The 16,017-nt window shown below is 39.5% G+C and overlaps 1 protein-coding gene across 2 annotated transcripts in view; it reads left to right on the forward strand.

Moving 5' to 3' along the window:
* The first annotated feature begins 1,058 nt into the window (after nucleotides 1-1,058).
* The window catches only part of SCFD1 (sec1 family domain containing 1), a 113,087-nt gene continuing 98,128 nt past the window's right edge, over nucleotides 1,059-16,017 (forward strand). Inside the window, exons 1-4 of one of the 2 annotated variants that reach the window (XM_019983565.2) lie at nucleotides 1,059-1,200; nucleotides 8,983-9,053; nucleotides 11,071-11,159; nucleotides 14,182-14,272. In XM_019983565.2, the coding sequence (XP_019839124.1) occupies nucleotides 1,143-1,200; nucleotides 8,983-9,053; nucleotides 11,071-11,159; nucleotides 14,182-14,272 (309 nt within the window). In that variant the 5' untranslated portion in view covers nucleotides 1,059-1,142. The remainder of the gene's footprint in view (nucleotides 1,201-8,982; nucleotides 9,054-11,070; nucleotides 11,160-14,181; nucleotides 14,273-16,017) is intronic. The other variant, XM_070775421.1, reaches the window with a different exon arrangement.

A 16,017-nucleotide genomic window follows, 5' to 3' on the forward strand; every position in this document is an offset into this window, starting at 1 on the left:
TTGGCACAGCTTCAGAATAAACATTCAATAACTAATGCAATATCAAAAGTGAACGCTGTTGACGGTATGAGAAATGGGTTGTGTCCATTTTTAACATCCAGTTAAAAAATATGGATTGTTAGAAAGCAATATTGGATGTATTTTGTCATCACATGGTTTTAAGTGTATGTCAAGACACCTGCATTATCCACTAACGCCCCCCCACCACCACACCAAAGAACTTTTTTGTGATTTTGCATTTACAAAAAGGAGGAAAATAACAAATTTCCAATTTGCACCTTCCTGACTCCTGTGTCTATGATGGCAAAACAACCCCACTCAGCTAGACTACTTTTCCTAACATGAGATTAAGAAATCTGCCTGATTAGAGCAATGCTTCAAAGCCACCTGTCTCCCAGATAAAAGCAAATGGGACACCTCTCCAGCTGCACTGGGTAAAGGTAAGGCAGCTAGCATGTGAGTGCCAGTTTTGTTCCATGAACTTCATTTACTTGAGTCCTGTGATTCTTAAGCCCCTAGATTATTACCTCAAGAGATCTGAAGGGGCTTCCCAGATGGCTCAACTGTAAAGAAACCGCATGTAAAGCAGAAGATTCGGAGACGCGGGTTCGATCCTGGTTGGGGAATGGAGGAAGAAATTCCTTCCCCTGGAGGAAGAAATGACAACCCAGTCCAGTAATCTTCTCCGGAGAATCCCATGAAGAGGAGCCTAGCGGACGCAAAAGAGTCGGACACGACTGAGCCAAACAACATAAGATATCTGTAGACGACCAAACTAACAGTCCTGCATTTAATTAGGTTTTTAGCGCTACAACACGCTATATCAGCGCAATTTAAAGCAGCTACACTTTCAGAAGTTGGGCCTTGATAGGTTAAAAATCCCTCCTGTCTGGCCGCTGTAAACAGTATCAGGTATTCAAAAGCGTCATTCTCCTATTGGGTCTCCAAGTTCAGTGGAGAGAGTTGAGGGCATGGGGCGGGCCGGCGGACCGGGGTTGGGGCGGCGTTGGGGGGGGGGGGGGGGCAGTCACTTTGGAGGAGGCGGGGCCGGCCCTTTGTGGTCCCTCCCATTTGGTCTTTGCTTCCGGGGCGGTCGTACCGGCCACGTCATCGTCAGGCTAGGCTCGCCAGCCAGGCAGTGGATGGTGGGAGCCAAGATGGCGGGCGCCGCAGCAGCTAGTATCCGAGAGAGACAAACAGGTACCAACTTACTCCCTTCTCTGCGCTTTTGTGCTTGCCATGAGGACATCTTCCTCTGCTTATCGGCCTCGGTCGCGTGGCGTGCAGCTCGAAAACGGACCTCAGAGTTTAATCCAGTTCTCAGGGCATCGAAAGCCCCTCCCCTTTTGAGTTTTTAGGGAAGAGATTCCATTAGCTTGATAAGTCGGCCCTCTGATGTGGTGCTGGAGAAAGTGCTTTAGGGGTGAGTGGGTTGCTACGGTCCTGCTCTTGTGTCTTTCCTGCTGGGTCTCAGAAAGCCGTGGCGACAAGATCTGGCAGCTGGCATTTCCCGCCCTGTGTTGCCATCTATGAGGTCTTCGTGTTTGTTTCTGTGCGTGGTTCGGTTCTCTCTCATTTAAATGTTGAGAGTTGACTCTTTCGGCACTTCCACTACAATTACAAAATTTAGATATTCTTTCCAGAGCAGATTCCATTCTGCCATTTCTCTCCTATGAACTAATCTGAAGAGAGATGCCTAGTGATAATGATTTCCGCCCTTAGCACGCTGGAATGGGATGTAAGAATGGCAAAAAGAATGAATACCTTTCCTATTATTTGGTAGACCAGTGTTTTTAAACAATGCGTTATCAATTTCATGTTTAATAGAACATGCTTATATATTTATACCGTGAAAGTATGAGTAAAAAAAATACATACTGCTTCTGCACTTTTTTTTCCACCTTAGATACTGTTAGTTTTGTCATTTTTTTTTGAAACTTTGTTGACAACTTGGTTTACACCTGCTAGATACAAACTAATAGTTTATACCTGTTCGCTAATTGTCTTGATAGTTGGCAAACTATCAATTCTGAGGAGCTAACAAATAAGCCATCAAGAATTTTCAAGTTGAAAGTTGTGTCTCTCGTAGTTAAGTTCTTCTGCATATAAATCTGAGTAGGAATACAACTGGTTACAATTAATATGGTCTACAGAAAGGATTTTGGCTGTACTTGATTCCTTCCTTTGAAATTCAAAGAAACAGTAATAGATTTAAATCTGCTACTGACACTGCATAATGAGCTCTTAGATTCTTGTTCACCTTCATTTTTTCCCCCACATTACCAGGAGTGATCATGTCACATACTTGCTCAAAATCCTCTTGCAGCCTGGGGCTTCCCAGGTGGCTCAGAGGTGAAGAATCCACCTGCCCAGTTCAATCCCTGGGTGGGCAAGATCCCCTGCAGAAAGAAATAACAACCCACTCCAGTATTCTTGCCTGGGAAGCCCCATGGACAGAGGAGCCTGGCAGGCTACAGTCCATAGGGTCGCAAGAGAGTCAAACATGACTTGGTGATTAAACAGCAGCAACTCTAGCAGCTTCTCATTTCCATCATGGTAAAAGCCAAAGGTGGTCTACAAAGCTCTATATGATCTGCTTTCCACTCAACTTTCTGACTCACTTGCTATTACTCTCTCCTTTCCTTGAGCACACCAGAATGCACTTCAGAGCCTTTCCTTTTTCTGGAATATTACCTTCAGAGAGATCTGCATGGCTCACTTCCTCACCTCCTTTGGGATTTTCCTCAGATGTTGCTTCTCAGGAGGCCTCTTCTGACTAAACTACACCACAACCATCTCTTCTACCTGTGGTCTCTGTTTTTCTCCATAGCATTTATTGTAATCTCACGTTTTACTTGCTTTCTCCCCCCAACTAGAATGAAAGCTGCTTAATGAGAAGTAATTTTGACTGAATGTTTTGTTTAGTGCCAACAGCTGGTGCAATGTCTGGCAGATGGTAAACACTCACTAAACATTTGTTGAGTGAATAGTAAGTGTAGTTGAATGTATAGTGAATGAAGAATGCGTTCCAGGTAAGGATGGAACTGTATTAGTGAAGTCTAGGACTGCAGATAGTATGTTTGGTCATTTCAGTTAAAAGCAATGAATTTAAGCCTTTAGACTCTAATGAAAGTAAAATTGTTATTGTTATAGTCGCTAAGGTGTGTCTGACTCTTCTGTGACCCCCACGTACTGTAGCCCACCAGGCTCCTCTGTCCACGGGATTTCCCAGGCAAGAATACTGGAATGGGTTGCCATTTCCTCCTTCAGGGAATCTTCCCAACTCAGGGATCAAACCCACATTTCCTGCATTGGTAGGCAGATTCTTTGCCACCAGGGAAGCCCAAAATACATTCTTATATGTTCTTGAGCATAGACCGTTTACTTTATTAACAAATCCATGGTGTCAGAATCCCTGTTAACAAGTTAGCCAAGGCTTACAATTGGGGAAATTCACAAAGATGGAGGTAAGAAGGCAAATGTGGGAATATCTGCTGACTAGGGCTTCTTTGCATTAGTGGAGGCCTTCTTCTGGAGAACACCATGCACCTGAAACTCATATGTAACCCAGGCTGTGAATCTTCCTAGTGGTCCTCTGTTACGAAGGTGAAATATAACACCTGTGAGCTTCTGAAGTAGGTCCAAATTATTGGCAATGTGTATTATTGTCTGGATATTAGGTACAAGCATTTTACCAAAAAATCATGTCTGTATCTCTGTACATATAAATATATTTATCACTGAAGTGCAATCTCCTCTATTATTTTACCTGCCTCCAGAAATAAGCATTTAGTAGAAGTTTTTCTAGTGGGTGAAGATGGTGTAAATTGCTACTCAGGTGATTTGAGTATTATAAATTCCTCTGGTAGGTGTTTATGTTGTAGATTATTCTCTTTTATTAAAACCTGATTCAAATGCTTTTTAAAAATCAACCAGGTAGATTTTAGGGTTCCCAGTCGTTTAAAAATTTAATAAGCTACCCTCCCTTGAATATTTGGCAATCTCAGTTTCATATGAAAGTATTGTTGTTCAGTTGCTAAGCCATGTCCGACTCTTTGCAACCCTGTGGTTGCAAACCAGTTGGAACCAGACTTCCCTGGCCTTCACTATCCCCGGAGTTTGCTCAAGCTCATGTCCATTGAGTTGGTGGTGCTGTCCAACCACCTCAATCTTTCCCAGCATCAGGGTCTTTTCCAGTTAGTTGGTTCTTCGCATCAGGTGGCCAGAGTATTGGAGCTTCAGCTTCAGCATCAGTCTTTCCAGTGAATATTCAGCGTGGATTTCCTTTAGGATTGACTGGTTTCGTCTCCTTGCTGTCCAAGGGACTCTGAAGAGTCTTCTCCAGCACCACAATTCAAAAGCATCAGTTCTTCATCACTCAGCCTTCTTTATGGTACAGCTCTCATATCTGTACATGACTAGTGGAAAAACCATAGCTTTGACTAGATGGATCTTTGTCAGCAAAGAGGTATCTCTGCTTTTTAATACAGTATCTGCTGCTGCTGCTCCTGCTGCTAAGTCACTTCAGTCGTGTCCGACTCTGTGCGACCCAAGAGACGGCAGCCCACCAGGCTCCTCTGTCCCTGGGATTCTCCAGGCAAGAACACTGGAGTGGGTTGCCATTTCCTTCTCCAGTGCATGAAGGTGAAAAGTGAAAGTGAAGTCGCTCAGTCGTGTCCGACCCTCAGCGACCCTATGGACTGCAGCCCACCAGTCTCCTCCATCCATGCAATTTTCCAGGCAGGAGTACTGGAGTGGGGTGCCTTTGCCTTCTCCGAATAAGCTATCTAGATTTGTCATATCTTTCCTTCCAAGGAGCAAGCATCTTTGAATTTCATGGCTGCAGTCACCATCCTTAGTGATTTTGGAGCCCAAGAAAAGAAAATCTGTCACTGCTTCCACTTTTTCCCCTTTTGTTTGCCATGAAGTGGGACTGGATACCATGATCTTAGTTTTTTGAATGTTGAGTTTTAAGCCGGCTTTTCCACTCTCCTCTATCACCATCATCAAGAGGCTCTTTAGTTCCTCTTCGCTTTCTACCATTAGTGTGGTGTCATCTGCTTATCTGAGGTTATTGATATTTCTCCTGACAACCTTGATTCCAGCTTGAGCTTCATCTAGCCCAGCATTTCGCATGATGTACTCTGCATATAAGTTAAATAAGCAGGGTAACAATATACAGCCTTGATGTAGTCCTTTCGCAGTTGGAACCAGTCCATTGTTCCATGTCCCTTTTTAGCTGTTGCTTTTTGACCTGCGTACAGGTTTTCAGGGCACTCCCATCTCTCTAAGAATTTTCTACAGTATGTTGTGATCCACACAGTCAAAGGCTTTAGCATAGTCCATGAAGCAGAAGTAAATGTTTTTCTGGAATTCTGCATTTTCTGTGATCCAATGGATGTTGGCAATTTGATCTGTGGTTCCTCTGCCTTTTCTAAATCCAGCTTGTACATCTGAAAGTTCTCATTTCACATGCTGTTGAAACCTAGCTTGAAGGATTTGGAGCATGACCTTGCTAGCATGTGAAATGAGTGCAGTTGTGCAGTAGTTTGAACATTCTTTGGCATTGGCATTCTTTGGGATTAGAATGAAAACTGACCTTTTCCAGTCCTGTGGCCACTGCTGAGTTTTCCAAATTTGCTGACATATTGAGTGCAGCACTTTGATACCATCTTTTAGGATTTGAAATAGCTCAGTTGGAATTCCATCACCTCCACTAGCTTTGTTCATAGTAATCCTTCCTAAGTCCCACTTGACTTCACATTTCAGGATGTCTGGCTCTCAGTGAGTGACCACACCATCGTGGCTATCTGGGTCATAAAGATCTTTTTTGTATAGTTCTTCTGTGTGTTCTTGCCATCTCTTCTGCTTCTTTAGGCCCTTACAGTTTCTGTCCTTTATTATGCCCATCTTTGCATGAAATGTTCGCTGATATCTTCAGTTCTCTTGAAGAGATCTTAAGTTTTTCCCATTTTGTTGTTTTCCTCTACTTCTTTGCACTGTTCTTTTAAGAAGGCCTTCTTAATCTCCTTGCTCTTCTCTGAAACTCTGCATTCAGTTGAGTGCATCTTTTTCTTTCTCCCCTGCCTTTTGCCTTCTTCTTTCTAGACTATTTCTAAGGCCTCCACAGACAACCACTTTGACTTCTTCCATTTCATTTTCTTGGGTATGGTTTTGGTCATTGTTTTCTGTACAGTGTTACAAACCTCATTCCATAGTTCTTCAGGCTCTCTATCTGATCAAATCCTTTAAATCTATTTGTCACCTCACTCTGTAATCATAAAGGATTTGATTTAGATCATACCTGAATGGCCTACTGGTTTTCCTTACATTCTTCAGTTTAAGCCTGAATTTTGCGTTAAGGTGCTCCTAATCTGAGCTACAGACAGCTCCAGGTCTTGTTTTTGCTTACAGTATAGAGCTTCTCCTCTTTGGCTCAAAGAATATAATTCAGTCTGGTTTTGGTATTGACATCTTGTGATGTCCGTATGTAGAGTCGTCTCTTGGGTTGTTGGAAGAGGGTGTTTTCTGTGACCAATGTGTTCTCTTGACAAAACTTTTTGCCTTTGTCCTGCTTCATTTTGTACTCCAAGGCCAAACTTGCCTGTTACTCCAGATATCTCTTGACTTCCTACTTTTGCATTCCAAACCCCTGTGATGAAAAGGACATCTCTTTTTGATGGTATTTTTAGAAGATCTTGTAGGTCTTCATAGAATCATTCTACTTCAGCTTCTTTGACCTTAGTGGTTAGGGCATAAACCTGGATTACTCTGATGTTGAATGGTTTGCCTTGGAAACAAACTGAGATCATTCTGTCGTTTTTTAGATTGCACCCAAGTACTGCATTTCGAACTCTTTTTTGAGGGCTGCTTAATGTCTTAGGGATTCTTGGCTTCAGTAGTAGATAAAATGGTCATCTGAATTAAATTTGCCCATTCCCATCCATTTTAGTTCACTGATTCCTAAGATGTCAGAGTTCACTGTTGCCATCTCCTGTTTGACCACATCCAATTACCTTGATTCATGGACCTAATATTCCAGGTTCCTACGCAATCTTGTTGTTTACAGCATCAGACTTTACTTTCACCATCAGACACATCCACAACTGAGTGTCATTTCTGCTTTGGCCCAGCCTCTTCACTCTTTTGGAGCTATTTCTCAGCTCTTCCCCAGTAGCATATTGGACACCTACCAACCTTGGGGACTCATCTTCTGGCATCGTATCTTTTTGCCTTTTCATACTGTTCATGGGGTTTTCACGGCAAGAATACTGGAGTGGTTTGCCATTCTCTCCTCCGGTGGACCACAATTTGGCAGAACTCTCCACATTAATTCATCTCTCTTGGGTAGCCCTGCATGGCATGGCTTATAGCTTCACTGAATTATGCAAGCCCCTTCACCACAACAAGGCTGTGATCCATGAAGGGGACATAAAAGTATAAAAAGATTTTTATTTTTCTTAGAAAACATTTCTGCTGCTGCTGCTAAGTCGCATCAGTCGTGACCAACTCTGTATGACCCCATAGACGGCAGCCCAACAGGCTCCCCCATCCCTGGGATTCTCCAGGCAAGAACACTGGAGTGGGTTGCCATTTCCTTCTCCAATACATGAAAGTGAGAAGTGAAAGTGAAGTCACTCAGTTGTGTCTGACTCTTCGCAACTCCATGGACTGTAGCCTACCAGGCTCCTCCTTCCATGGGATTTTCCAGAAAGAGTACTGAGTCTGCTATAAATCATGAACAGAAGAGTGATAAAAACCACAAAATGCTATAACATGTAGAGCGTAACTTCTGTGATTATAGAATTGTATATTTTTTAATCAGGGTTTATTGTTTACCTACCACATCTATAGGAAAGTCTCACTAGTGGATCTGACAGGATAAACTTGCCATAGAATGACTCCAGGACAGCTAAAAAATAGAACTACTGTGTGAAGGTTTTGAACCAATTAAATATAGATGATTTTTATTTCTAGCAATACTGATCTTTTTAAAAATAATGTATATATGTATTTTTGATTGCTGCATGGACTTTTCTCTAGTTGCAGAGATTGAGAGTTGCTCTTCATTGCAGTGTGTGGCTTCTCATTGTGGTGGCTTTTCTTGTTACAGAGCACGGACTCCTAGGGTGCACAAGCTTTAATACTTGGTGCACATGAGCTCAATAGTTGGCAGTTCCCCAGGTCTCAAAGCACAGGCTCAGTAGTTACAGTGCATGAGCTTATTTGCTCTGTGGTATACGGCATCTTCCTGGACCAAAGTTCAGACCCATGTCTCCTACATTGGCAGGCAGATTCTTTACTGCTGAGCTACTAGGGAAGCCCATCAATACTGATCTTAATCTATTCATTTGCTGCTGCTAAGTCGCTTCAGTCATGCCCAACTCTGTGCGACCCCATAGACAGCAGCCCACCAGGCTCCCCTGTCCCTGGAATTCTCCAGGCAAGAACACTGGAGTGGGTTGCCATTTTCTTCTCCAATGCATGAAAGTGAAAAGTGAAAGTGAAGTCGCTCGTGTCCGACTCTTAGCGACCCCATGGACTGCAGCCCACCAGGCTCCTCCATCCATGGGATTTGCCAGGCGAGAGTACTGGAGTGGGGTGCTGTTGCCTTAGCTATACAATAAACAGACAACAGCACCAGTTTATCTGTTGAGGCCACTGCAAGTTTGTGATTGACATGATTTTTTTTTTTTTTTTACATCTATATAAAATGCAGTGTGGTATCATCAGGAGACATGGAAAAGGCTTCTTCCTGAACATTTTTCACATGTTCATATGGAAACAGATGCTTACCGCATGTTAGAAAATCTAGACACATGCCTTTTAGCTGTTGATCAAACTGTCTTACAAAGTCATTTGATTAATCAGTTTTTCCAGAGTGATTTGTGCATTTTGTTTTGAGGTAATAAGTAATAAATGTGGGAGGAAAGTGAAATCACAGACATTGGTAATATTTAATAAGACTGTTTTCATTTCCAGTGGCTTTGAAGCGTATGTTGAATTTTAATGTGCCTCATGTTAAAAATAGCACTGGAGAACCAGTTTGGAAGGTAAGAGACTTTTATTTTAATGGAGATTCTTTCTCTCAGCCCTTATACCAATAAAGTGATGGAGGAGATTCTTATAATACAAAGAGTAATACATTTTAGTTGTAATGTGTGAATATTTTGCTTTTATTTAACATGGCTTAATGTGAATCTTTTTTTTTTTTTTTAATTGAAGCATAGTTGATTTGCAATATTGTGTTAATCTCAGGGGTACAAGAAAGTGATTCTGTTATATACAGAGATTTCTTTGAAATTTTCCATTATAGGTTATTACAAGATATTGAATGTAGGTCCCTGTGTTATATGGTAAATGCTTGTTGTGTATCTGTTTTATGTATACTATTAATAGTTTGTATCTGTTAATTCCATCTTGTTCTTCAAAGAGATTATAATGCAATTGATTTGGTTTAAACTTTATTCGATTATAGCCACTTTATATTTCTCTCTTTCTACAAATTAAGAGCAAATCAACTTGGTTAGTTGAATCCCAGGGAATCCCAGGGACGGGGGAGCCTGGTGGGCTGCCGTCTATGGGGTCGCACAGAGTTGGACACGAGTGAAGCAATTTAGCAGCACCTTGGTTAGTTTGGAGTATTTTGAAAACTTTTATGAGCCCCTGTAAGTCCTTTGGGTTAATGCTAATAAAGGTGATTAAAATCATCTATATTGAATTTACAGTTTAAGCTTTAGCAGGGTCCCTCGTTTTCCTCTTCCTTCCTGTTTATTTGCGGTCACCTTCCTATTGCCCTTTGCAATACTTATTATTTCTAGTGCCTATACTGCTGCTGCTACTGCTGCTGCTAAGTCGCTTCAGTTGTGTCTGACTCTGTGCGACCCCATAGACGGCAGCCACCAGGCTCCCCTGTCCCTGGGATTCTCCAGGCAAGAACACTGGAGTGGGTTGTCATTGCCTTCTCCAATGCGTGAAAGTGAAAGTGAAGTCACTCAGTCCTGTCCGACTCTTCGCGACCCCATGGTCTGCAGCCTACCAGGCTCCTCCGTCCATGGGATTTTCCAGGCAAGAGTACTGGAGTGGGTTGCCATTGCCTTCTCTGAGTGCCTATATTGAGCATATGAATTAAATAACTTGAGAATTTATGGGGTTCATTCAGATTCGTGTCAAATTCCCTACCCATCACTTCTCTTATCACAAGATTAATAATATGGTATTGAGATGTAAAGAAGAATTTGAATTCTGCAACATCCAACCTTTTGTAACTAGAGCAGGAGGATTTTTATAAATAGTCTTTGAACTTATTAAGCATTAGTTTTGAGAGTGACTACTGTTTGAAGGTGAGAGTCACTCAGTTGTGTCCGACTCTTTGCGACCCCATGGACAATACAGTCCATGGAATTCTCCAGACCAGAATACTGGAATGGGTAGCCTTTCTCTTCTCCAGGGGATCTTCCCAACCCAGGGATCGAACCCAGGTCTCCCGCGTTGCATGCCGATTCTTTACCAGCTGAGCCACAAGGGAAGACTGATTTTTACTTCTGTCTTTAGAAAGGATATGTGTGAACTGGATAGGGGAGTGTATCTGAGTTTACTGTATGTTCAAAGTCCTTTATTATAGCTTAAGATATAATAAGCTATATCTTATTATAGTGTCTAGTATCTTATAGTCTTCAGTGTGTTTTTTAACCTAGAAAAAAGTATTTTATAAGAATTTACATAATAATTTACCTTAACCAGAGTAATAACACTTCTAAAGAATGAATTACTAGGTAAGTGGACATTTTGGTAAATAATTGTGAAAAATACTAAATTGAGGTAAGTATAAGAATTCAGTATATTAAAATAAAATGTACTCAGACTTCCCTGGTGGTCCAGTGGTTAAGACTCTGTGCTCCCACTGCAGGGGTCTCAGATTCAATCCCTGGTTGGGGAACTGACAGTCCAGTGTGGCAAAAATAAAACAAAATAAAATGTACTTCAACAGTATCTTAATATTGGGTTCTCTATTGACTGTTTATTGATAATTATATTTTAGAAACATGTGACTCTCTTTCTTTTAACTAGGTGCTCATTTATGACAGATTTGGCCAAGATATCATCTCCCCTTTGCTATCTGTGAAGGAGCTGAGAGACATGGGAATCACTCTGCATCTGTGAGTTTTAACATATTTCTAGAAATGGCATTTGTTTTCAAATATATTGTTAAAAAATATTAGCCACCCTGAAATCAAATTACTAGGGGTGTTTATTAAGAAAATAATGTTAGCTTATAGTACTTGTATATAGAAAACAGCATTTTCCCCTCTTATGTTCTCTTATTAAACCTTTTATTTCCAAAGGAAAAAATAATCCTCAGTCTGAGAATTTAAATTTTCTCTTTTTCGTCTTTTCCTACAGATTGGTTTGCTCTCTTATGTAAAGGAAAGGAACTGGTTGTCTGAAGGTCTCTTTCAGCTTTGAAATTTTTTTATTCCTTTAATTGAAATACTCTTTTTATAAGGACATTTCAATAATTGTGATTATTAATAGTAGCAGGAATATCAGCCTTGCTTGATGCTTGTATTTTCTCTCTCTAAATGGGTCCCGTATTTATGTCATATATAGGACTTATTTTTAATGTTTGTAATTGTAGTTTTACCTGTTCCTATTCTTGATCTGTATTGTCACATTATTTTAGGTAAAAAGAAATAGAAAACATATTTTTAATTTCAAAGAATCACCCCAAATTCCTAATTGGATTTACTTTCCTCCCTTTCAAAGATGAGCAATGATTCAGTTGTAAAAAATTTTATGATGTCTGATGACAGGTAGAGCTTTCTGTTTATTATTCTTTGTAGTTACACTAATACTTAGCCTCACTATGTTATTTGGCTGTCAAAGTGGTCATATATGAAAATAAAATAAATACAGTTATCAAGTAAAACTATAGTTCATTTATTTCAGTGAGGGATAAGAAAAATACACTTTTTTAAAAGAGGAATATCTAAATTGGTATATCTTTAATTTGAAAAACTTAAGTAACTGGGAAATAATGACAGTCAATCTCCAGAGGGACTTTCTATGTTGTCTTCTTAACCACTGAATTTATTTGATTACATTCCTTATGATATGACTGGTAAAGCAAATAAATTGCGTTATTTTGCATACTTAGCCTACTGGACATTTAGAGAGGACTATATTCTTGAATAGCTACTAATACTTTTATGTACTGAAGGAGTCCAATTTTATGGCATTGTAACCTATTTGCTTTTTGTTTTTTTAGGACATTATCAGTTTTCATTCTGTGATATTCTAATATGTTGAATTATAACATGCTCTTATTGGGAATGTGATTTAGATGTCCAGTGAGTAATGTATCAGAATCTGGTTAAAGTCTTAAATTCTCCAGTTTTATATTAAATATTTGTTGTAAATTAATAAGACCATTACATTAATTCTAAAAAATCATTTTAGTTTTTAATATTTATGAAATTAGAGTCTATCTTATTAATGCCATGGCATAGTTTAATGGGCACCATTTTTCTGTCAGTTTAATATATTTTAAAATTGATAGCACCTTAGGTTTGATGAAATATAATATTTGACAGATTTTTCCTTTCATTTTTATGTCAGACTTAAAATACGGATCTATTGTTGGTGATTTGTAATGCCTATGACCTGAACTGAAGTTAAGGTTTATGCCATCCTTGAAAATGATGGTGTGTTTTAAGCATTGGTTATTTTTGCTGCCTTACTGTTTAAGGCAGCAAATGAATTTTTATTTTATTTTATTTTATTTTACAAATGAAAAGACTAAAGTTTGTAGAGTTTGAGTGATTGTCCCATAATTGTATAGGTAATTAATTGCAGAGTTGTGGACAGATTGCTTGACCATTATGCTGGGCTGTTTGTCTGCTGAACCATAGTGGCTCAGAAACAGTGACTAACAAAAACGAAGCCTGAGTACTTTTAAAGAGTAACAAGGTACTCTGCCAGTTGAGAGTTGTGTGTTCTTGCTGCATACATGTTGCTACTGACATGAGAATATGAAAAGATTATTAATATATAGCTACTCTGGTAAATTGCTATGCACCCTGTGTCTGACTGTTCTTCCTTTTTTGCTGGAGAATGTTTCATCAGTTACTGTAAATAATCTGCAAGTTGGTTGAAGCTGATTTGTAGAAAACAATACAGGTTTCCAGATCATGAAAAGGTGGTTGTAGCCTTTTAGATAGTTAGACAGTCAGTGTAAGGCAACAGCAACCAGTGGCTGCCAGCACATTATAATCCTTTTGATGTTAGCAGCAGCCAGACATATGGAAAGAAGTTACTGACTGTGGACTCACTGGCAGCATGGGCCTCTTTCACTCTCTTCTTCACAGAAGGATGAGTGAAATATTTGTATATATAAAAGGATATATGTAGAAGATTGTATATGGGATATTGCTTACAGAAGCATGACTGGAATATTGTAGAAATAGAATATTTCTCTTTTTTCCTGGTAAAAACATGGTAAAATCTTATAGCAGTGAATAAAGACATTTTGTCATTCATTTGCTATTGGGATATTTGAATGACTATACTCCCTGAATTGTAAAAGAAAAAGCTATCAAGATGTACAGTCTATGAGATGCTTAGCTGATCTCTTATGCATTTTCATGAAGCAATAAATAGAATGATATATATTGTCTTAAAGATTTAAGGAAGCGTTCATATATCTTCCATTTAAAAAATATATTTGATTTTATTTATAGCTAAATTTTTCATCGCTTCTAAAGATTCTAAAGACAGTTCCAGCTTTCTGTTTTCCCTTTCTTAGAGAATAGCAGTTTCCTCCCACTTACCTCCTCCCACCATATTTCTATGAAAAATGGGAATAAAATTGATTTTGAATGTGCATTAGTTCTCATTCAGAGGGAATATTGGTTGAAGAGACTCTGACCATAAGAGGTATTAGAAGTAAAGTGATTGGAGTAGAAGAAATTAAAACTGAGATTAGGATCTTACTAATAAATAATATTAACATTGATACGAGAAGAAAGCTGGGTTAAATGATTAATTGCAGTAAGAGCTTTTAGAGTACGGGTCACTGTCCTTGAACTGGTAAACTTCTAGTTTGAGAAGTAGTGTTTTTAACTATCTTTTTAGATAAGTGACTAAGAAAAAAGTAAATTTTATATTCTTTATGTCTTATAGGCTTTTGCACTCTGATCGAGATCCTATTCCAGATGTTCCTGCAGTGTACTTCGTAATGCCAACTGAAGAAAATATTGACAGAATATGTCAGGTAATATGAGTTCTTATTTTCTTGATTCTTGAAGGTGGAAACTTTTTTTTTTTTTTCCAAAAAAATTTTTTAGATGTCCATTGTGAAAAATCAGAAATTTCCTTACCCAATTTCTCACTTTGATTTCTGAGATTATCTTTGAATATTCTGTAGACTGAAAGATTTAAAAATTTTTGACTGATTAAGCATTATATTTATTGAGAATAACTCTTGCCTTAAAAAACAGAATACCTAACTATATTAGCTTTAGTTTAAGAATAGGAATGTAATTCTAAGAATAGGAGGTCCAAGTTGGTACGGCAGCTCTGTTAGACAAAGGTTCAGGCCTCTGGTATCTTTTTGACCTACCGTCTTTAGTTTGTCATTTTCCATTGTCTTGGTTGTCGCTTCACATATACAAGGTGGTAGCTGCAATTTTAGATATGACATCTATGGGATATAGGCAAGAAGGAGGGAGAAATGGACTATGATAGCCCTGACTGTTGATTTTAATCAAGAAAACTAAGCTTTCCCAGAAACTCCCAGAAGACTTCGGTTTATGTCTCATTGCATAGAATTAACATCAGGGGAGGTCACAAAAGTTAAGCTTTAGATTAGTGTATTGTTACCCCCAGTTCAACTATCCAGTTGAGCTATTCCAAATCCTAAAAGATGATGCTGTTAAAGTGCTGCACTCAATATGCTAGTAAATTTGGAAAACTCAGCAGTGGCCACAGGACTGGAAAGGTCAGTTTTCATTCCAATCCCAAAGAAAGGCAATGCCAAAGAATGCTCAAACTACCGTACAATTGCACTCATCTCACACGCTAGTAAAGTAATGCTCAAAATTCTGCAAGCCAGGCTTCAGCAATGTGTGAACTGTGAACTTCCTGATGTTCAAGCTGGTTTTAGAAAAGGCAGAGGAACCAGAGATCAAATTGCCAACATCCGCTGGATCATGGAAAAAGCAAGAGAGTTCCAGAAAAACATCTATTTCTGCTTTATTGACTCTGCCAAAGCCTTTGACTGTGTGGATCACAGTAAACTGTGGAAAATTCTGAAAGAGATGGGAATACCAGACCACCTGATCTGCCTCTTGAGAAATTTGTATGCAGGTCAGGAAGCAACAGTTAGAACTGGACATGGAACAACAGACTGGTTCCAAATAGGAAAAGGAGTTCGTCAAGGCTGTATATTGTCACCCTGTTTATTTAACTTATATACATCATGAGAAACGCTGGACTGGAAGAAACACAAACTGGAATCAAGATTGCCCAGAGAAATATCAATAACCTCAGATATGCAGATGACACCACCCTTATGGCAGAAAGTGAAGAGGAACTCAAAAGCCTCTTGATGAAAGTGAAAGTGGAGAGTGAAGAAGTTGGCTTAAAGCTCAACATTCAGAAAACGAAGATCATGGCATCCGGTCCTACCACTTCATGGGAAATAGATGGGGAAACAGTGGAAACAGGTCAGACTTTATTTTTCTGGGCTCCAAAATCACTGCAGATGGTGACTGCAACCATGAAATTAAAAGACACTTACTCCTTGGAAGGAAAGTTATGACCAACCTAGATAGCATATTCAAAAGCAGAGACATTCCTTTGCCAACAAAGGTTCGTCTAGTCAAGGCTATGGTTTTTCCTGTGGTCATGTATGGATGTGAGCGTTGGACTGTGAAGAAGGCTGAGCGCCGAAGAATTGATGCTTTTGAACTGTGGTGTTGGAGAAGACTCTTGAGAGTCCCTTGGACTGCAAGGAGA

This window comes from Bos indicus, chromosome 21, assembly GCF_029378745.1.
Source record: "Bos indicus isolate NIAB-ARS_2022 breed Sahiwal x Tharparkar chromosome 21, NIAB-ARS_B.indTharparkar_mat_pri_1.0, whole genome shotgun sequence".
NCBI classification, from domain to species: domain Eukaryota; kingdom Metazoa; phylum Chordata; class Mammalia; order Artiodactyla; family Bovidae; genus Bos; species Bos indicus.